This window comes from Ascidia mentula, chromosome 4 (genome assembly GCF_947561715.1).
Source record: "Ascidia mentula chromosome 4, kaAscMent1.1, whole genome shotgun sequence".
Lineage (NCBI taxonomy): Eukaryota > Metazoa > Chordata > Ascidiacea > Phlebobranchia > Ascidiidae > Ascidia > Ascidia mentula.
The window spans coordinates 1,725,674-1,747,081 of NC_138569.1; the positions used below are offsets into that span (position 1 = coordinate 1,725,674).

Here is a 21,408-nt window from a genome sequence, read left to right on the forward strand (position 1 = left end):
GTGCAAGATCAGTTCACCGAGACTCGATTGATTTGAAATTGGTGAAAGGTGAAGAATTACTTCGAGGCAAAACTGGTATCTTGAGTGTCTCTAGTCTAACTGTGAAGTTATGAAAGGTTATTTTGTCAAAAAAGTTGACCGATGACAAATGAAAAAGTGCAAATTTCTTGCTTACCTAATTAACGTTTATCCAAGAAAGGGACATAATTTTGTTTGCACAACGGAAAATTTTGGAGATTTGAAATAATATTTGTAATGGTCATCATATTTGTCTTGTTCTTTGATTTTATCAAATTATTATAAATTTACAATTTGGAAAAAAATAATTTGCAAGGTTTTGTTGGTTACGTTGTATCACAAAAGCACGAGCTGTTGGAGTTGAAGTCCAACAGTTTATCAAAATTCGAATTCAAATAAGCTTAGCGCTCAGATTTTTGCCAGAATTTTGTGGGCCCTTAACCGGTTTTCGATTGTTGTCACAGAAGAGGGCTGGGGTGGCCGGTGTTGTCATAGAATCGCATGAGAATTGGGTTTGTATAAATTCTACCGCGGCCTTGTGTGGAATCACTCCTTTGTTGGCTTTGTGAGATCCGGACCATTAGAGGGGCACTAAATATTTAACATACGGAAGCGTTCTTTGAGGTCGTAAATGGCCAATTTTGCAAAACAATCCCTGCGATTGACAACCAAATTTCTACTGTGACGCAATTTATACCCGGGCTGGGTTTTTCCTGTATTCGCTTTTGCAAAAGCAGGCGCTTGGCGTTAAAGAAATACAAATAAAGTTGAATAATTCATTTACGCGGCGAAATTTAACCCTTAACGATATACAGTGCAGGTAGTTGTCGTGGCAAGGAGCTTTCGTAGGGTAGTGGTGCTTCCAAAGCCAAAATTGTGTAAAAATCATTTGTATATTTTTAGAATATGTAGGTCGAAGAGTAAAACTCACAATTATAGAAACCTATTGTGATAGAATGTGAAAGTTTTCTGCACACCATGGACAACTCCACTTTCAACAGTGAAAATGGCAACTACCGCATTTCTCTGGCTGCCACCATCGTACAATGCATTTTCTTTTCAGGTTGGTAATAATTATAGTATGTTGTAATGTGGTCCCTACTTTTGTAGCAAATAGATGGAAATTAAACGTTGACACAATTCTCCACAGCGAAGCACAGCAGCTTAAATACCTCAAAATCTTTTAAATCTGGCAATATTTTAAAAATGTTTAAGATACCTCATTAGGACTTTTTCGGCTGACCAGTTGGGCATTTTTCCTATCTTAGATCTAACATGAAACTGTAACACCGCTCCCAAAATAGTTCTACTTAAGCACGTAATTGACCGAACAACTGAAAGTCGACTAAAAATTGCTGCTTTTTTTCCCACGCAGTGTAAAATTCACATTTCTTCATGACAATCTCGCACGAATGTCAGGTCAAAAAAATTAGGTCGTTTTACGGTTACTTAGATCGAAAAAGTATTTCGCTTTCGGCGCGACTTGCCCTCAATCTGGAAAAAGCTAATTTGGTCCTGGGAGAATGTCGCATGAACTTGGTGTTGAAGCATTCGTAAAATTTTAAAACTTGGTGTTGAAGCATTCGTAAAATTTTAAAACTTGGTGTTTAAACATTCCATAAATTTAAATTTGTGTTGAAGCATTCGTAAAATTTAAAACTTTGTGTTGAAGCATTCGTTAAATTTTAAAACTTGGTGTTGAAGCATACCTCAAATATCTGTGTGATTTCGTAATCAGTCGATTGTTGGAAAATTCAAACATTTATGACGAAACAAACGGATTAGAAACTAATGCCGAGAGCCTTTCGACAATTTTCACAATTTAAGAAACAGACCAAGCATTATTTTTTTGCAAACAAATGCATTATACTGGGAAGAACTAATCATATTTAGTTTATTCATAAAAAAAGTGGAAGTTTTTTTGGTAACTGACCAAGTCACGATTCTTAAAATGTGCTGTTGTGGATTCAACAAAAGTTAACTGCGGACGTTCTTATACGCCGATCAGCGCGTACTTATTTGCCAGTTTAGATACGGAGCTACAACCATAAGGCAAACGTAACGCAATGTGTTTCAGTATCACATGCTATCAGTACCCTTTATAATTGACATCCGCCGGCAACTTACATACCTTCATCACACAGCTTTGGTGATCTTCGGAACCGTGCTAAACAGCGCCATCATCTGGCTGGTGTACACGAAGCGCACCCTGAGAACCATCACTAACTTGTGGGTCGTATCGCTGTGCACGAGCCAACTTCTCACGAGCGTTTTCTCGCTACCATTTATTGTTGTTGCGACTGCGTTGGATGGTTGGTTCCTGGGAAGTGAATTTTGTCAGGCTTATGGTTTTTTCACGTTCATGTGAGTGGAGATCAAGATATTTCTTGTTAAGTTTGTAAATATCAATTACTGTGAAATTATGTTTTGCCTTGTAATATATGTTGTAACAACCAACAAAACAACCCAAACCACAAAAAACTATGCATGGAAAGCAAGCGCTAGAAAACGTGAAATGCGCTGGAGTTTAAAACATCCACTTTGCTTATCTATTTAACTGTTTGAACCTTTTACATAACTCATTTGTTCAGATTTTTTTAGGTTCTTTATTTAAGGCTACGTATTTTGCACCCATCTCTTTTGTATTTATGACGATTTTTATTCTCTGCGATAGGGGAGCAATCACCCAGTACTAAGTTGCAACGAGTTTGAAATGTGCGTATGCAGTATTGTTGGCTTTTGCAAACTTATTTGTTACATATTTATCTAAGAACAGTTTCCCCATACCATTCCATACAAAATATCAATTACCCGTTCCCAGTGGAGTGAGACGCCAAAATGACATGCAACCTTAAGTCCATTAATGCAACCGTTGACATGTAACGTAAAATCACGTTACAATGTGTTTAATAATTTAACCCAAAAGTTTACGAAATATTTTTCGATTCAGTTTTCGAACCGTCTCGATTTTATCGGTGGCCGGAATCGCAATGGACCGATATCACGTGATTAGTCGTCCATTCAGCAAGAGAATGAAGAAAGGAACAGCAAAGAAGTTGATCTTCCTCTCATGGTGGTCGGCTGCCGTCTCGTGCGTCTTTCCTCTCACTGGACTCAGTCGCTACAGGTTTGAAAATATAATAAAAATTCCTTGAACGCGTGCATTGACGAGTTAATTCTGATGGAAATAGGGCATGCTGCACACCAGGGCCTTTCAGACTTTTTTGTTCTTAGACACCATTTTATCAGGAAAATTTCTATGTAACTAAATTTTGAATAGGATTTTTTTTGACCCGCAGTAAACAAAAAGAAAGCGTATAAGATAGCCGCTGTACGCAGTTTATGCGCCCTTGACATTTGACCGCACTGTTTTATAAATGTACGTCCTGATGAAGGCTGCTGCATCAGCAACCGAAACGTTGATAAATAAATATCATTGCTATAAGAGCTTTTTAGTATTGATAATATGCCTGGCTGCATCACTAATAAGCAGATGGCTTTTAATCCCTGCATTTTTTAACTTACCTGTCTTTCACAGATATTCTGACAACGGTCATATATGTGGTATTAGCTGGGTTCAAGAAGGAAGTGCGACCGTTTATTCCGTATTCTACATCACCACTGTTTACGTAACAACAGGATTGGCCGCTTTTTCATCATATGCACTTATATACAAGGTAACGTTACCACAGGACATAATCGATTGATGTTTAATTCATGTAAAGGACACGATCGAAATACAAGTGGGCAGTAGGGAGGTCCTGACTTGTCGTGCAATAACATGTAACACTTATTTGAAGAGAAATAAATAGAAGCCTATAACGCTTGTCAGAAATTACGACACAGTGCGGGAGGATTTGTTGTTCTCAATGCATAATGCAATAAAATGGTAGAGATGCAGTTTCTTAACCCACTGCATAATTTCGGAAGTGACGGCAAACGATTTTTGGGGTCAAGCCAACTTTTATAAGTGACGTTGACACTTGCAAACAATCCACAATTTCCCGTAAAATGACGTTTTGTCTTAAAACAGCTGGAGATGTCGTTAATGTCAGTGGAAAATGGGTCAAGCGGTGCCCTTGAAACTGTTTTAATGCCAGAAGGTCAACAGCGATTTTGCGCTCCAACAATTTCTCCGGGGTCATCGAAGGAACCCAGTCCTGGCTTTAGTTTAGTGGATATTTAATGAAAGAAATGTTTAATCTGAGGACCTAAATCGCAACATGAGTTAGAAAGTTCCTTTTGATTATATATCTTTGTAATTATTACAATGCTGTTTATTTGGATATTTATACAAGATGTGCGTTGCAGGTTACTAAATCACAAGCACAGAAGCATCGGAAGACTGTGAAGCGTAGCCATAGCAACATGATGCAACACGCCACATCGAACGGGGCGACCTCCAACGGCGAGAGTCGCGGACAAGTCAACCTGAATATACCTCAAAACAAGGAGAACCACCCGAAACGAAACTTTACCTCTTACTTTTCGTCAAGATACAACCTTTTTACGACATCTAGCGGACAAACGCACGCAACAATGGATAGTCGCGCGACGCAGACAATAGTATTCGTTCTGTCAGTATTCGTAATCTGCTGGGTGCCCTACTTCTCCCATGCACTTTATCTCGCGTTTGGATGGATCGGCGTAAAGCGCAATGTCACTATTGCATCACAATGGATGGAGTTCGTGGTCACGTGGTTGTCGATGAGCACGTGCGTTTGGGATCCGCTGCTGTACGGAGCTTGCACACAGAATTTCAAATCACATTTCATGTAAGTTTTGGTTGGTAAATACAACTTCATCGCGCTACTGTAGTAATCTGTAATCTGTTCCATTATGACGTAAGCAAACGTATGTTTAACACAGAAATAACAGATAGTAATTGAGGTTAATTATTCAGAAATTTGTTTTCCTGTGGTAAACGTGCAACATTTGACCGCTCGAGGGCGTACCTAACAACTGGAACCAGAAGCCAATCAGAGAACAGAAACGCGTCACATGCTGACGGCGTCAGCCAATGGCAAAGCGCCACGCAGCCTTGGCATAAGAAGCTCAAGTCGAGTTTAAAAAGAAAATCTCAACCGACCAACGATGGTAAGTATTTCATAGACGCGATATATTTCCCAAACATTAACGCATTATATGTGCAAAAAAAGCCATAATATTGCAAAGCTGCAGACAGGGTGTGTACACGCACTGTTTCGACCTGTAAGGTCTCATCAGTGCAGCTGTTGAGTGGCACTGTGCTAGCTTTCACACTAGCAGGCACACTAGTCTCCACTTTGTGGTACCTTTCGGTCAACGTCGATCTGCAGGGTACCCTATACTAGGTACGCATTGTTTTATAACGAAATACGTATACATGTAAAAATTAAATTAGTGCAAACATATGGAGAATGTAATTGTTTCATGATTAGGCGACGTTGATGCACTGTTTCCACAAAAACACACAATTGTATCAACAAAATATGCGCTAACAGACATAGCGAAAGTGATAAATATAGTTACACGCCACTTAATATTGCAAACATACTTGAATTTTCAATGGTTTCACAGAATGGCGTTTTACTCTGCGCACTGCCGAGTCACTTCAAACCGTTACGTCAGTAGATGGGGAACCACCATGTAACGGCGTCACAACCCTTCCACCATTGACAGAAAACGAAGACATACGTCAACGTTCGCTTACGTCAGCACAAAATGCGTCATTTGTTATGGATGACGACAGCGAGGAAGACGTAGTGACGTCGATTACTAACGTACACGTCACTGTGGAGGTAAATCCAGAGCCAGTGCAAACATTTTCAACGTTTATGACGCCACAAACTTCGCATTATGACACAACATATAACGGCGCTATGTCGCTACCGGACCGGAATCGCGTTAAAAAACGAACCAAGCGAGAATACTTGGATTGTATCAACGTCCACCGAATGTACGGAGTCGAGGGCATCGGTCATCAGAATGTGGCTGTGAATGTTGTATCCACGTTGCCACGACCTTCAGCAAACGAACTGAGCCCTCCAGTGGTGAGAAGAACCCTTCTACCTCTGTCACCACAACGTTCGTACGAAGTTGCTATGACGGATGAGACGAGGGATGATATCAGGTCCTGGCAAATAGCATCGAGCAGGAATGTTTTTTCGGCCCCAAAACACAAAAGTAAACCCTTTCATCGATCTGAAACTGACCTTTAAGTGAACTTTTGTTACCTGTAATGCAGTATTACGTCATAATAATGTTTGTTTAAACATACTTTACACCATTCTTTCAAGACTCCACTTTTTACATTTCATTCTTCAAAAGATTTTCGAAGCGCTTATTTGTGAAATGACTTATTGTTTTGTACTCAGACTGTGGTAGACTTTCTTTATCATGTAATCATGACCAAAGGAATCCAATATTTTGTTTACTTACTATTTTGATGGAAAAACTTTGTTAACAAAATATTGCATTATAAGACTATACATTATTTGTTTGTGCAATAAGTTAAAGTCTAATATTATTATGCTGCATCAATTGTGATTGATGAAAAGGCAGATTTGTAGCTTGCACAAAAAAAGGTTGCCTCGAACTGAGGCGTGGACAATTGAGAATGACGCTTCATATTCTTGGTGATAATGTTAGCACGCGTGCCCTGCTTCGTGCACCCCTGAATTAAACCAAAAAAATTACCAAGAGGGTTTCTGACTGCCACTCACAGTAAATCCTAATTTGATGTTTGAACCTGTACCACTGTTAGGGCTAAGATTTAGGTACACACAATTGCATTGGTTGAACACAAGTTTGTTTATTGCGCTAACGTCGCGGAAAATACGAAAGGCACGGAATTTAAATACAACAAACAAGAGATAAGGTTTAAACGTAAACTACTTGACTTGGTTGCCGACCACTTCCAGTTGGGGTTGTTGGCGACGCATGGGGTGGGTTTTCTGTGGGGAAGCTGACGACAAAACCTGTAACAAAAAAAATTCAGTTAAACGACAGCTTGAAACTTATTCATACATGGTCGTGATTTGTAATTCCTTTGTATTTAAACGTACTTGTGCAATTGGGGATATGCAAAAAGCGTTGAAATATATGGATTACAGCTACTTATAAATTGTGTAAACGAGTGGTTCTTAAATTTTTTGCACCCGCGGAATGGTAAAATTTTAAACAACTTTTGCGAATTTTTAAAAAAAAATCTAAACCAAAATGTAACGAATACAACAAATTAATTAAAAATAATCTTTGATAAGGCAAAAGCGCGCACTTCGCACCAGAGGAAATCCATATAACGTAGAAAGAAAACATATATGGAGCCGATAAAAATGAATGCAGCTGAGAAACACCGGTATATACGTAAAACAAGTTGACAATTTCACAAGAGTTTGTGAAACAAAAGGTGTTTCCAGCTGAGTGAGCCACAGAAGAAACTTACATTCTTGAGTCTTTCCTGGTAACGAGCTTCGGTCTTCAATCCTTCCCTATACTCCCTCAACTCCTCGTCTTTCTTGGCGTTCTTATTCGCATGCTCGTGTTCAATCTGACCCAAGAGGTCGCTTTCGTACTTTTTGTTGATCGTCTTTGTTCTGTTGAAAGCATCAAGAACTCATAATAAGCACGTGTACACAATAGGTTGCCCACCACAAGTGTTTTTTGTTGGTTGGCTGAACGCAATATAGTGCTTTGTCATGATGCTGGAGGAACCCAATAGTGTATTAACATTAGAGTCGAGCGCCTTGATCTACACTGGCAAAAACATGTCCCAACTTGCAAACTTAGTTTTTTGACAACACCGGGATTTGAACCCAGGACATCCTGGACACGAATCCCGATCAGGTTTTCTTCTTGGTATATGGGTCGGGCGCTTCAAACTTTACACAAGCTTCAAACCTGGTGATGCGCTCTTCTTCCATCTTGTGGTGTTCTTCAATTGCTTTGGCGATCTCCTCGCGGTCACGCTTTAGTTCCTCGCGTTCACGTGCCAAAACTTGCACTAAAGATGACGTTGTTTTAGGTTCCACGTAGTTACAAACAATAACATAACCTAACAATGTCGTGTACTTCTAGGAACTATGATACCATTCATGTCTTAATGAAGTTTCAATGATTGAGTTAACAGTAGGTTAAAAGATCTCTTACATGAGGTAAACCAATTTTTTTTTACTCCTGATCCGTTTGAATTAAATAAAATGTTGAGCTGCCACACGTGTTTGATAATAATCTAACTTTAAACAGCAAAACTGATGGAACACAGTGTATGCAAATTTACAGCTAAAAATTTTGTGTGACATTGGTGTACTTTTAGCCACTCATAAATTCTCAGTTATAGACTCATGCCTCCTCAAACTAAATACTTTCTACACAATAAAATCTTACGTTTTTCCTGGAGTTGTTTCCTCCTGGTTACCATGACATCCTGCATCAATCTGTTTCTTGCTTCCTTCTCCAACTTCCACTGGTTAACTCTCTTCGCCCACATCGCAGCAACATCTGCTTCAACGAGACGATCCAACTCCTTTTCACGACGCAACTCATTTTCCATCTGAAGATAACAGAAGTTAAATTTTTAATGTTTGCACTGCCTTCAACCACAACACAGCAGCAGATATGTTTGGAGCAACATGTTTAGCTTTTTATGCGTTATAGCGTAAGCGGAGTTACCAAATTCAACAACATTTATTTATGCAGTGTAAGTACATCCTAAGGAGTAGCCAACTTTAGACAAATGAAAAATTTCATCACATTTCGCCTAAAATGAAAATGATAACTTTCTTATTACATAATAGTTTCATTTTAAAGATAAAAAATCAGAGTTTTTTTTTAGGCTGATAAGCAAGGAGGTATACGTTTTAAACACTGTATTATGTTCCTGTTTAAAACATTTGCCTCGTTGCTCACCAGCAAACTTATAGCTTTGGCTTCTATCTTAAGAATTATACAAGTATTTTGAAGAACAAAAATAGTTTTCACTTTTTTAAAAAGTGCATTCAACAGTTGTGCAGTCGATTAAGCCACATTAAGAAATAGAGAAAGCAAGCAAGTCACCTGCTGAAGGAGGTAATCTCTATATTTCAGTTCCTCATCTCTTCTCTGAGCCTTCTTCTGAACTTTCTCCTGTGCTTCGTTTCTTGATTCCTCCAGAAGTTGTTCGAGGATCTTCATATCAAGAGCAAGTTCCTCTTGTCTCTCCTGGGCCTCTCGCTGGAGTTTCAGCTTCATCGATTTTTCTAACGAAGCTCTGAAAGATTTACGACAAATATGTTCATGTGTTTATTACTAAGGTAATGTACAATAATGTGGCCAAAGTAAAAATATTTGTGGATATAAAATGCATTTTAAAGATTTTGTCTGCAAAGTATTAGCAGTAACACTATTTCTTGGGCTGGCAGTTCATAACAGTATTAAGATAAAATAGGGCATCTATTACAGACAGTGCTTATAAAATAAGTAAAATGCAAAAGCACTTGTGTTGTCTTTGAAGAAGTCTCTTTTGCTCAGTAGCTCTCGTCTCTTCCAGTTGACGAAGTTCTCTCTCCTCCGACAAAAGTTTAGCCTCCTCCTCAATTAAACGCTTCTCTTCCTGCTTTTTGGCCTCCAGAGATGCCTTCTGAGTCCGAAGAGTGTTGACCATTGCTCTGTAACAAAAGTCAACTGTATTCACACAAAGGAGCTCAGTACAGTTGTTAAACCTGATACACAAGCACAAAGGAATACAAAAGAACACAAACACAACAATGGAAGCTGAGCTAACAGATGTAACTTTGCAGAAAACTTGTAATCTTACTTCATGTACCAATAAATATAACCCATAAGGTTTTATTGGTGTTAATACCATTTCAACCATTTTCAACATTAATAATCCCAAGCATGTGCAGCAATGAGGCTGATATGCACACATGATATAAATTCATTACCATAAATTGAATGAACAAAACTACACTTGTTACACATATGACTATTTCCACAAAACATGTTGGCTACCTGTTTCTTTCAATCTGTTGTTGAGCTTCAATTTCCTCCCTTGCTGCTTTAGCGAGTCGATCCTTCTCCCAAAGTTCTGCGTACATTCTTTCTTCTTCTTGTCTTCTTCGCTCAAGGTCAGCTTTTATTGAGAGCTGGTTCATGCGATCAATGCAGACTTCATCTTGGTGGCGGCGAGACAGAACTCCTCTTAGCTCCTCACACTGTTCTCTGTCGTGTAATTTTACAATAACATTTATCCCAACTTTTACAACACAGTTAGTTAGTATGGGAAAGCAACCAAGCTTAATGCATTGTAAAAATGAGTTGTTGTTAATTATAGCTTCCATAACATAAAAAACACCACAGTAAGTGTGCCATTAATCTCAGAACTTGACAAAAAAGACATAAAGATTAAAGTAGTTTAGGAACTGTATATGTGCAAAAATGGTCATAATAATTGAGAGCAGCTCTCAATTTTAGGAACTGTATAATGTTAAATAATCTATGTAGAAAGAACAAAATGAAAGAAAACTTACCTCCATTGTTGATCTAGTTTTTCCTCAACAACTTGTAGTCTTTCCATCTCCCTTTTCTCCTTCAGTACTTTTGCTCTCTTTAACATTTTTTCCTGTCTCGCTTCAATTGTTTCTTGCTTTGCCTCCATTTCTTCCAAATACAGTTGTTCTTCTTCTGCTAGTTTCTCACGGAGCCTAAATTTTTAAACATTTTTTTACTCTAAACACAAGTTGGTTTTATTTCATGTCACACAGTTTTGACTGTAATGACGACTATAATTTGAACAAAAACTTGGTAAATTTTCACCTTTGTCTTCTTTCATCGAGATCCAACTTCCCCTGTTCCATGACCTCTTTCACCCGACGCTGGATTGTATTCTTTTGAATCGATCGATCTGTGATCCTTTCCCAGTCATTCTGGACACATACAAGTACTTCTAAACCAGACTGGAAAAAATGTCGTGCGCGGAGGATATATCCTCTGCGCACTTTTGCGAAAATTCGCCGATAATCCGCGCAATATTAATTAGCTCATGCATTAACATACAAAAAACGTTGCGATCGTCCGCGCAATTAACGATCGCCGAAACGATATCCTCCGCGCAAAAAACAAACTTTCCAATCTGGCTTCTAAAATACTTTGTATATTTGCTTTTATTAATTCTATTCTACTTTAATCCATTTTTTAGGAAGGGGCAATTATGCTGAAACTGGAAGACATATCCACATGTTTTTAACACTGCTATGTGTATTGTCAGCAGATTGAAGTAAAATCATTGGTGGCAATTGGAAAGAAATCATAATCCTTCAGGACAAAGTAAATGTGCTACTTAATTATCCTACAAAATATCATTGCAGTTATGTACTGGACCACATAAAATTACCAGTTAGATTGGCTCACCTTTAAGTCAAACATTTTGTTGTATTTGGTTATCTGTATGGCTTCCTCGCGAAGATCTTCTTGTCGTCGTCTTTCCAATATCAAATGTTCGGGGAGTTTGGCCGACGGCATCTTTGCCCTCTGAACACCACAATATCGAACAATAACAACTTTATCAAGCTTATTACAACCAATTAATAATCTTACAATGGCCACAGAGTGAGGCGTCGGCCCTGTATGTTCTCTCGTTCTTCTTGTTCTTTGGGTGGCCAACATTGTGTTTAATTGGGCGGCAAACCTAATCGAAACCCTAAATTTTTAAACACAATGCAGAAATTAAATTATCGCCCTCGATAATTATCCAAACGCGAATTCGATATTTTGCTAAACTCACCTTTTGTGCGTTTGTTGCCTTGACAACAAAACTACCGCCACCTGATGACGCTGTTAAAGTAAATAATTTTATTGAAATTGCAGTAGACTTTTAGCTGTAAAATAGATTTAAAATCAATGAAAATTCTTTGAAGTTAATTTATCAGAAAATATTTGCGTTTATATCATTCGTGTTTTCGGTCCATTGGATGATTTTTAAGCCAAAGGTCAAATCCGATACTGTGCCGGTCAACGCATGATTGCCTCTCGATGTAGAACGATACTTAAGGAAAACAAAACAAAAATAGGGCTTTTTTGACGGCAGAGATGTTTCAATCCCTCAAAAACTTCAGACCAGTTGGTGGTGAACTTTATTCTACCAGAAACTATGGTGTCCTGTCAGAATTTAATACACAACAAATCAAGGTTTACAGATGTTCAAAGCCCGATTTTATAGAGCAGGGAGACCTGGACGACATTCAATGGAAACTCGGAATAAAGTAGGCCAAATAATTAAGGTTTCTATTTTCGCTTTGTGCATGATTTTGTCATTGTAGTAATTTCTTATTATGTCACAGATCTGTGATAGACTTTCGGAATCATGACAATGAACTTAAGAAGGGGGGGTCAAGACTTCTCGATGATTCCGCAGATGTTCATGTGGTTGACATTGATGCAATGGACAAAAATACAACATCAATAAAATGGAAAACAACAGCTTGTGATAAAAAAAATCAAAGGATTCAACATATTATGATCAATTTTTTTGGAAGAGAATTTGTTCGTGGGCTTTTGTTTGCTAGATTGCTTTCAATATGGCAGGTATCCATATGGTTGATTTTTAAAGCATTAAATAAAATTCTTGAAACCCTTTTCTTCATGAATATAACAATTGCTAGAACTACAAATAAAAAATTTTATACATTCTTAGATCATTTGGCTTTTGCTTCTGTCACTTTTAATCCCACTGCTTGGAACCAAACCAATTTGGTCTTACAGTATTTCAATAATTGACGAAAGAGGGTTGTTGTTTCTTTATAAGGTGAGCAGAACATAATATAAAATTTAAGTAAGCTTATGATTGCAAACACATATTATGTTATTCTTGAGTCTTGATTGCTAAAGTTTGTTGGCAATTTCTCTTTACATAGTATTGTGATAACTGTTATAAATGGTTTGTCCCAGCACAATTTTTTTAAACCATCAGCGTACATTTTGGTGCAGATGATTGTTGATTTCTGTGGAGTGTCGATCCGCACAGTTCTCCAAATATTAAACAATGATGAAAACATACCAGCCGTGATATGTTGCCATGCCGGGAAGGACAGGACAGGAATAATAGCGGCCTTGCTGCTTTCAATTTGCGGTTGCGAAAGAAAAGCAATTGTTTATGACTACAGCAAAACTGAGGTAAGTTTGAGTTTTAATGCTGTTAGTTTAATGGTTGAACCACTGTCATCAAATGCCTCATCTATCTCTGGCATTGTATGCTGCAATGTTAAATGGTCGCATCCTTTTTTGGAAACAATTGTCCCGGGCACTGCATCTTGGTGCTTACTTTATATCATTTATATATATATATATCATAACTTACCAAATATTTGACATAAATTTAACCATGTAAAAATGTAGTGATTTTTTAAATATGCATGTTGACTGCATCGTTAAATGATCTTGTTTGCAAACAATCTAATTTCTATCACTGTTTATTATTTCATGTTATAGTTTTTGTTGTTGAAAGAACCTCTGTTTCGCGTGAAAAATGACTAAAATCCTGCTTCTTTAACCCCATTTAACTGTATTTCACAGGTGGCATTTCCAGTCACTGGCTCTGGACTCAGCGAATATAGTGAAACATTACGTGGATCGCCACGTTACGTCATGGCTCAACTTCTCGAATACATCGACGAAAAATACGGGTCGGTTCCCAAGTACCTCTCGTCAATAGGATTTTCTGTTGAGGAGCAAGAAGAGTTGAAAGAACGCATTCTACTCTAGCAACTTGTGCAATTCACGCTTATTTTTTAAAGCTTTTGCCTTAATTTTACACGCACGTACTGTTTTAAGCCATTTGTTATTGGTGCAATTCAGTAATTGGCTCGTTGTGTAAATTTTAAACGTACAGTGTATGCTTTAAGCTAGCTATCCCTCTGTGCAAGTATCTTGTAAGATGATGTTTAAGAGCAGTTTTTTGCAGTATATCCGATACTTTGACATCCATAACACAATACCTCCCTAAGTGTTCGACTATATTACTTGTGTAGGAGTCCAAAACGGTTGGATAGCTTATGACCACATTTCATTTCTCTTTTCCGAAGTAAAGTAAAAAAGTAAAAGCATGAAATAAGCTAAAAAACAGCCTACTTTATAAGCGATGGAAACTTTAATAGTCTACAGTAAAATTAGTGCACCAAGTAAAGAAATTATGTGAAAATGTTTACATCTATAAATGTGCTATTCACAATGTCAATTATATGACGTCATACTTCCGATCACATCAGATTTCCGCCAAACACATAATTGTTGTCATTCGAGTACTTTAAAAACTAATTATCAACGCGAAAGCCGCCAATCGTATTGCTTCTTGTTGGCATTAACCAAATACGAGCCGACAGCTTTATCGTGATTTACGTCATCAGCCTCTTAAAAATATATTCGGGAATTTCTGTTGTAAATATTTAATGGTCTGTCTTCCGCTGACCTACAGAATATGCCACGAATTGTCGACACGAAGCGCGTTAAATACACAAGAAAAAGCGTTTGTCAATGTACACCCAAGTACAATTTCAATCAATGCCAAAGTACAATCGTTGCAGCACTAATGCCCTTGGTTATGCAACGATATTCGCAATGCACGTACATCGTCCTTACAGTAGATTCCTACTGAAGTTTTGCAAAAGACTGCTTTCACCATCTGTGTGTTTTGTACAAGAAAGTTTTTTAAAAAATAAAGCTTTTTCGCCAAGATTTGGTCTCTCACCTCCTGTATCCCTTACATACATGAACAACACCGAAATGGTTTGCTCCGGAAACACGGATTGTTACGTTACAACCAGGATTATCCGGTCGTGATTTACTATCACATTTATTGAACAAATGAATTCCGAGAAGTGTGTTTTCATTTGGTGCGTCCGATGGTGCATGTCTGGACAGAATAAGTGTTAAGTGCAGGACAGCTTGCTGTCGCAGTTAAAATGTACAACTCGCTGGATAACTTTAGGCCAGTTGGAAGTAATGACGTATCAAAACCAAAGATCAAAGTTTACAGAAGTGCAAGGTTGGATAAAATAACTCTAACCGACTTACGGAGTTTGCGAAATGAGCTTGATATAAGGTTTGTCATTCTTATGTCATATTGATTGAGGCATAATCAAGTTTTATAAGCTATTATATTGCGACTGTAATACAACTAGGCATAAAAAGTTTTATGAATGGAATTTAAAATCTGCCAAAAGTCGAACGTAATGCATATATTTCACTTTAACCGGTTCGTAACTACCCGATTTTTTTCCAATGCTGTATTATAACCTGAACAATATGCTTATGGTGTAGAGCCGTTATCGATTTCCGTTCACCTGACTACGAATATCAATCCAACGACAGTCCGAAGCTCTTGGATGAAAACCACAGTAAGTTGCTCCTGCTAATGGAAAACCAATAATAAACTGTATACTCCGCCCACATCTGTAAAAAATTCGATTGGAATTTTCAACTGTAAAATCCTAGTTAAGAGTTTTACAAGGCATTCATTTCAGTGCAAAAAACGAAAGTCGAATTCCAATGTTTTTGTTTGCTTTCTGGGAAATGTAGTTTTTATTTTGGCAGACCTGCAAGTTGTTGACATACGTAGCATGGAAAAAGCTTTAACGACGCAAATTATTTGGGAGGAACGTCACATGTCGATCGATCAAAGTCAAATAAAACATTTCATGACAAGCTTCTATGGAAAATATTTCGTCCACAAACTCTTCTTTAGTTGGAACTTCGAGGTTACCCAGGTACTAAAATCTTGCTTTCGTGCTTTTCCTGCTGTCTATCGGTCGTTAAGTGCTTGAAGTTAAACAGAAATCACAGCACAAGATATCACCATATCATGATTACTCATAATGCGATAAACCAGTCTAAAAATGACTGACATCACTGATGTCATCAACACTTACGACCAAAAACAAAACATTTTTCCAGATGCTGAAAATTCTGTATATGTGGTTCATTTCCAAGTTCACCGGCAGCAACATGGCGATATGGAAATACGTTAGTGATTATTTCAATACAAAGGGACTCGTTTTCATGTATAAGGTATAAAACGTTGAAAAATAATCAGGTTTTACGCATTTGTTTTCATTGACGGCACTGGGATTCGAACCCTGGTTATCCTGCTTACGAATTTCGATCAACGGCGCCAGCAATCCCAAGCAGAAAACCTAATCGGGAATCGTCCCCAGAATAACCTCGGTTCGAATCCCGGTTTAGTCCAAAAAGTGATCAAAATACTTTGTTTTATCGGGATTCGAACCCACTCAGAAAACCAGGTTGGAATTCCTGACATATCGGTCTGACGCGAGTCATGAATGCAGTCTTATTTTGGTGTAACGCGCCATCAGGCGACTTGATACAAAATGTTTATAACGTCACTTGGTGGTGTCAGTTTAAAAATATACGATAAAATAAATTGGGGTTTGTGGTGCTTGCAAGACAGGCGACCTACACCACACATGACTACAACCTGGTGGAGAAATGTATTTGTTTTTCAGAGGACAATAGACTTTTGTGGGATTTCGATTTGTTCAGCGTTTCAACTATTAAACAAAGCGAATAACATCCCAGCTGTTATATGTTGCCATGCCGGGAAGGACAGGACAGGAATATTGGCTGCACTTCTACTGGCCATGTGTGGTTTTGACCGAGAACTGATTGTGAGCGACTACAATAGGACAGAGGTAAATACGTCACAAAGCCCTAGTGGAAAATAAATTGTGACGAAACAAGAAGAGAAAGTTTTGATGAATACATGTGCCTAAAATTTTGACTTTCTCTGGGGTTTCATTGTCCAAATACTCCAGCAGTTAGGACCGCCCTTGGCTTGTAAGTGGCCCTAAAACAAGGGGTACATCTAAAAATGGAGCCCTAAATTGTAAAGGGATATCAGTTTACTAGAAAGAAAAAAGTCACCATCACTTAATTGAGACCTTTACCTGCGGATTTTTATGGACATGAAATTGGGTCTAAAACCACTCATTGAATTTTTTTAAAAAAAAGTTTTTGAGATAGTTTCGTTTTTAGATAAGCCTTCCACCGGAACACGTTGAGTTACGAAAATGCACGGAAAACATGCGAGGCGCCCCAAGACACGTCATGGAAAGTCTACTGAGTTACATTGATGATAAATACGGTTCTGTTCCTCAATATCTTGCATCGATCGGGTTTTCTTTCGAAGAACAGCTGGAACTAAAACATCTAATTTTATGCAAATGAACATCCTGCTGCCACTGGATCAAATCTATATTCTCATGGCAATGTGAGAAGGATATGAATCGCATTTTTACGTCATCAAACATCTTCAATTGCGCTGAAAAATGAAAATTGTTAATTTCTGTGACTTCTTTTTTCTTTTTATGTCGACACCGTGCAAATGTATTCGTGGTTATTTCATCTAAATATTAATAAAACTTTTATGCAACTCCGGACAATGCAAATTTTTTGTAAACAAAATAAGCTTTCCGCAATTTTATTGGATTGCATTTCTGAGTTGTAATAAGACGTAAAAATCTTGGGCTAGAAAAAATTTGTTGTTCCTAACAAGATGACCTTTTAACCTCGCGCTGTTAAAATGATCGGAAGTTCCGCTGCGCGGTTAAATCATGTTTCTGTGGGGAAATTAATTCCAAGAATTTAACCAGTCAAGCTTGCCACCACATCATGCTTGGAAGCAATATTAAATATCTCATAACTGTAGGATTTGTGTTCCACGAACAAGAATACGCGCCAATTGATCCGTATTTGCGCCAACAATGTAATTGTTCTACAGTCATTATGCACGTCTGTGACGTCATACATGCCGTTTCCCACACATTAAAATCTGGGACTTGTCAGTTTCGCCCGTTTTCCAGAGTGTTGGCATGACAGGAATATTGGACGGTGTCACGTTGTGGTAGCATGCTCTGCACTCCGTTTCTCTCCATTTTAACCAAGTATAGGTAGTTCAGACGAGTCGATTCCGGACAAATGCAACAGCTGAAGGTGACAGAGAAGAGACGACGAAGCTTCTTCATTTCAACTTTGCATCAAAAATATGCTGAAGTCGGTGAAAAACTTTCGGCCTCTCGGTGGAAATCCTGAGGATTACAACTTTTCGCAGGAAAAGTCATGTGACGATCACTTAAATCTGCGGGTTTATAGAAGTGGAAGGATGGACAAAATTAGTGAAGACGATTTTACCAAGTTACACAAGGATGTTGGGATAAGGTTTGTTTACACTTACATCTGTGTAAATGGGGATGACTACTTTGTCCGTTAATGCGCTGGTGATTTAACGTGACTTTAGATAAAACAACAACTTCTCTAACATCAAAGTCGATGAAAATCAGCAAAGTTTATAGGACGTTATAAATAACCCTTATGTTATTTTATTGTACGAAGGTCTGTGATTGATTTACGAAACTTTGGGAGTGAATATATTCACGAAGACGGAATGAAACTTATCGATGGAAATACTCAAAGTAAGGTTATTTACAGATCACCCAACCTGTTTGCTTAAAGTTGATTGGTTTTAATTGGGAAACACAGAATATCATTTACAAATCAAATTATGTATATTTTACGTAGATGAAAAGATATAAAATGCCACGGGCACCGATAAAACCATTAAGTTAGGCGCCCACTTATACATATATTTGTATTTTTAGGCGTCAACGTTGTCGACATCAGGGAAATGGAGATGACGTCATCCGATGACATCATTTGGAAACGAAAAGGTTCTGATGTGGAACCGATTAAACATTATATGGTTGAGTTTTTCGGTACCACGTGTCTGCGCAAAATGATGGCGTCCGAACTTTTCCCCAGAGCTCAGGTTGGATTTTGTGTGTGTTTCGTATCGAATATTTAAAACAATGGAAAAAATGAAATATCGAAAGTTTTCCGTTCTTAACTGGATCTGTTGTTTTTGCCTTAAATTTAGGCTCAAAGCACCAGGTTCATAACAGTACAATTGATCCTTTAATCGGTCCTTGGTGATTCCACGTTATAACAATTCTACTTAATACATGAAAGGGCATCGAACCTTGCAAATGCAAATGCACATGAACATATGCAGTTTCTAACATGGCAAATTTGGTCGTAAAAGACTGTTGTTTTGTTTCTTAGAGATATCGGCTTCTGGCGCTCTGGGTGATGTGGAGAATGCTGGGGACGAAATCAGTGAGCAAATACATAAAAAAGTTGATCAAGTCGCTAGGATTCATCACTATTTACAAGGTGGGATCGCTCACAATGCGTTGATCTCGTTGGTGTTATTCGAACTTTTGTCACATTTCAATTGAAACCAATTTGCGAAAATGATTTCCTATTAATGATTGTCATTGGGTCAATATTGCAGTATATCAGTGCTTCCCAACCAGTGGGTCGCGAAGCATTTCTAAATGTTACAGTTTTCTATTAGATCACGAAATTATTGCATTATCATTATGTAATATTTGTTTTGGTCATATCTCATTGTGGGTTGCAAAATAAAACTTGCATTAAAAGTGGACTGAAAAAGGTTGGAAAGCACTGCAGGAGATGATACGATTTTCCCGTAAACGCAAAGTCCTGATTCAATTAAAACACATTCATAGTTTAGGGTTCTCAATGTTTACACAATGGAAGAAATTTTGTGAATGGCAATACTGCTGCCAAAAACTAAAGTAATTATTTTTGTTGGCAGATGACGGTCGATCTGTGCGGGGTGTCAATAAGGACAGTGTTACAACTTCTTAACGACGAAGAAAATCTACCAGCTGTAATCTGTTGCCATCATGGTCGGGACAGGACGGGGATGATGTCCGCCCTGCTTCTGGCAATGAGTGGAACTGACAGGAGCAAAATATTTGAGGATTACAATGCAGCACAGGTAAGGTTAATGATAGCTTTAAAATCATGAAATAGATTAACAATTCTTTGTTGACTTTAATAAATTTATAGTCATCGCTACAAAGACAAAACAATAATACTTAACCAAGGCAAAATTTACCTGGTAAAACGTATAATAGAAGTTGGCGATCATTACACTAAAATATTCAGAAATTATTTAGCTTCCAAAACTTTCGTTAACAACAGACGGATTTTGATACCTAGTTGATTTTGGTTACTATTGTTAACAGAGTAATCCCGATGACACAATTCAGATCTTGTTGGATTACATTGATGAAAAATATTCATCCGTCCATAACTACCTTGATTCCATTGGATTTTCCTTCAGTGACCAGGCCACGCTAACACAACGCTTGCGTGAAAGCAATGCTTTGCGATGACGTACCTTTGTACATCGCCCCACTAACGTTTTCTGTAAGGTTTCTACGGATACTAATATGTACGCGGACTACCGTCAAACCTCGATAAATCTCCTCCTAAGCCCTTTCAATGCAAAATTAAAACATACAATATTGCTTGTACATAAAACAATAACCAATCATTCGACAATGAACAATATTCTTGTGACGTCACAAACAACTTGGCACAATTGAATTGTGTGAAAAGCGCGCCAAAGGCAGTGACCGCCCTTTTTTCATTTTAATGTGGCAAGAGTTGATCTGTAAAAATATTCAATTTTTCTCAGTTCTTATATTTCAGAGGCTTTTTCAGTGTAAATTTATGTATGCAGAAGAAAATGTGTTTTACTGATGTGCAAACAATCCCTCATGTTCAGAGTTTTAACGAAATAAACATGAAAAAAAGCTCATAGTGTATGAAGTTTGTTACACTGGTGTACTTGATAAAGTCCTAAACTAATAACGCTTACCATGTTTTGTTCGTCGCAATTAATTTTAACCGCCCCCGAGAATGCTGTGTTATGTAATGCAATGCAGCAAGAAAATCAATTGCCTCAGCAAACTCATGACAGGAAACGAGCGGTTTATGCAACGCCGGCATGGAATGTATTCTCGTCTGAGTGACTCCACATTTTTAATGCTTTGTTGCGCCCGTTAATTTTGTTGGCTCATCAAACGAACGTGCCGCTCTCCGGGCAACATTGTAATTAAAACAGTTGTCTTTAAATTTGCATCTTAGCCAGCGCTGACCTATTATCTGCAATGTAATTACTTTCATATTCCCGGAATTTCAAAGTCAATTCATATTTTATAGTAGTGTATGAAACACCTTGGCGATTCTGTGTCAGTGTTTTCATAATGTTTAAATAACAAACTTTTCTTTTTAGCATTTAAGACTACGCAAGTGTGTTGTGTTGTCAACTTTCTCATCAAAAAACATTTCGGCCTGTTTTGTGCACTCATGCGTGTGTGTTTGTTGGATGGTGGAATAACTGTTTCCTTGGGTTGCGTTTGCTTTGTACATAGGAAATGTTTGTTTCTGTGTTTGCAAATAAACCAGGTCAAACCGTATTTACTGCACGGCCCTAAACTGAGTTCTGGCTGATTGTCAACGTTTTTTTTTTGGTGAATTCATGTAGAA

The 21,408-nt window shown here is 37.9% G+C and overlaps 5 protein-coding genes across 5 annotated transcripts; 4 read left to right on the plus strand and 1 right to left on the minus strand.

The window, feature by feature from the left end:
- Positions 1-936: 936 nt before the first annotated feature.
- LOC145898906 (putative G-protein coupled receptor No18) lies at positions 937-6,403 on the plus strand. The gene is made up of 7 exons (XM_082987567.1): positions 937-1,081; positions 2,163-2,382; positions 2,969-3,145; positions 3,557-3,695; positions 4,330-4,793; positions 4,922-5,115; positions 5,578-6,403. The coding sequence occupies exons 1-7, from the start codon at positions 997-999 to the stop codon at positions 6,216-6,218; spliced, it is 1,920 nt and encodes a 639-aa protein (XP_082843693.1). The 5' UTR covers positions 937-996; the 3' UTR covers positions 6,219-6,403.
- Positions 6,404-6,797: 394 nt separating this feature from the next.
- On the minus strand, positions 6,798-11,736 carry LOC145898626 (cilia- and flagella-associated protein 53-like). Its single transcript, XM_082987155.1, has 11 exons — positions 11,575-11,736; positions 11,389-11,508; positions 10,795-10,904; positions 10,509-10,682; positions 9,991-10,200; positions 9,474-9,644; positions 9,055-9,247; positions 8,386-8,551; positions 7,900-8,002; positions 7,445-7,595; positions 6,798-6,977 (listed from the first exon to the last, which is right to left on the minus strand). The coding sequence occupies exons 1-11, from the start codon at positions 11,641-11,643 to the stop codon at positions 6,891-6,893; spliced, it is 1,554 nt and encodes a 517-aa protein (XP_082843281.1). The 5' UTR covers positions 11,644-11,736; the 3' UTR covers positions 6,798-6,890.
- A 282-nt stretch (positions 11,737-12,018) lies between these two features.
- Positions 12,019-14,589, plus strand: LOC145899171 (uncharacterized). The gene is made up of 5 exons (XM_082987898.1): positions 12,019-12,239; positions 12,318-12,561; positions 12,671-12,781; positions 12,964-13,149; positions 13,549-14,589. The coding sequence occupies exons 1-5, from the start codon at positions 12,067-12,069 to the stop codon at positions 13,735-13,737; spliced, it is 903 nt and encodes a 300-aa protein (XP_082844024.1). The 5' UTR covers positions 12,019-12,066; the 3' UTR covers positions 13,738-14,589.
- A 344-nt stretch (positions 14,590-14,933) lies between these two features.
- On the plus strand, positions 14,934-17,214 carry LOC145899886 (uncharacterized). Its single transcript, XM_082988818.1, has 6 exons — positions 14,934-15,073; positions 15,292-15,368; positions 15,550-15,737; positions 15,925-16,038; positions 16,494-16,679; positions 17,023-17,214. The coding sequence occupies exons 1-6, from the start codon at positions 14,934-14,936 to the stop codon at positions 17,212-17,214; spliced, it is 897 nt and encodes a 298-aa protein (XP_082844944.1).
- Positions 17,215-18,143: 929 nt separating this feature from the next.
- On the plus strand, positions 18,144-20,622 carry LOC145899271 (uncharacterized). The gene is made up of 6 exons (XM_082988003.1): positions 18,144-18,204; positions 18,379-18,458; positions 18,645-18,811; positions 19,105-19,215; positions 19,664-19,849; positions 20,100-20,622. The coding sequence occupies exons 1-6, from the start codon at positions 18,149-18,151 to the stop codon at positions 20,247-20,249; spliced, it is 750 nt and encodes a 249-aa protein (XP_082844129.1). The 5' UTR covers positions 18,144-18,148; the 3' UTR covers positions 20,250-20,622.
- The last annotated feature ends 786 nt before the right edge of the window (positions 20,623-21,408 follow it).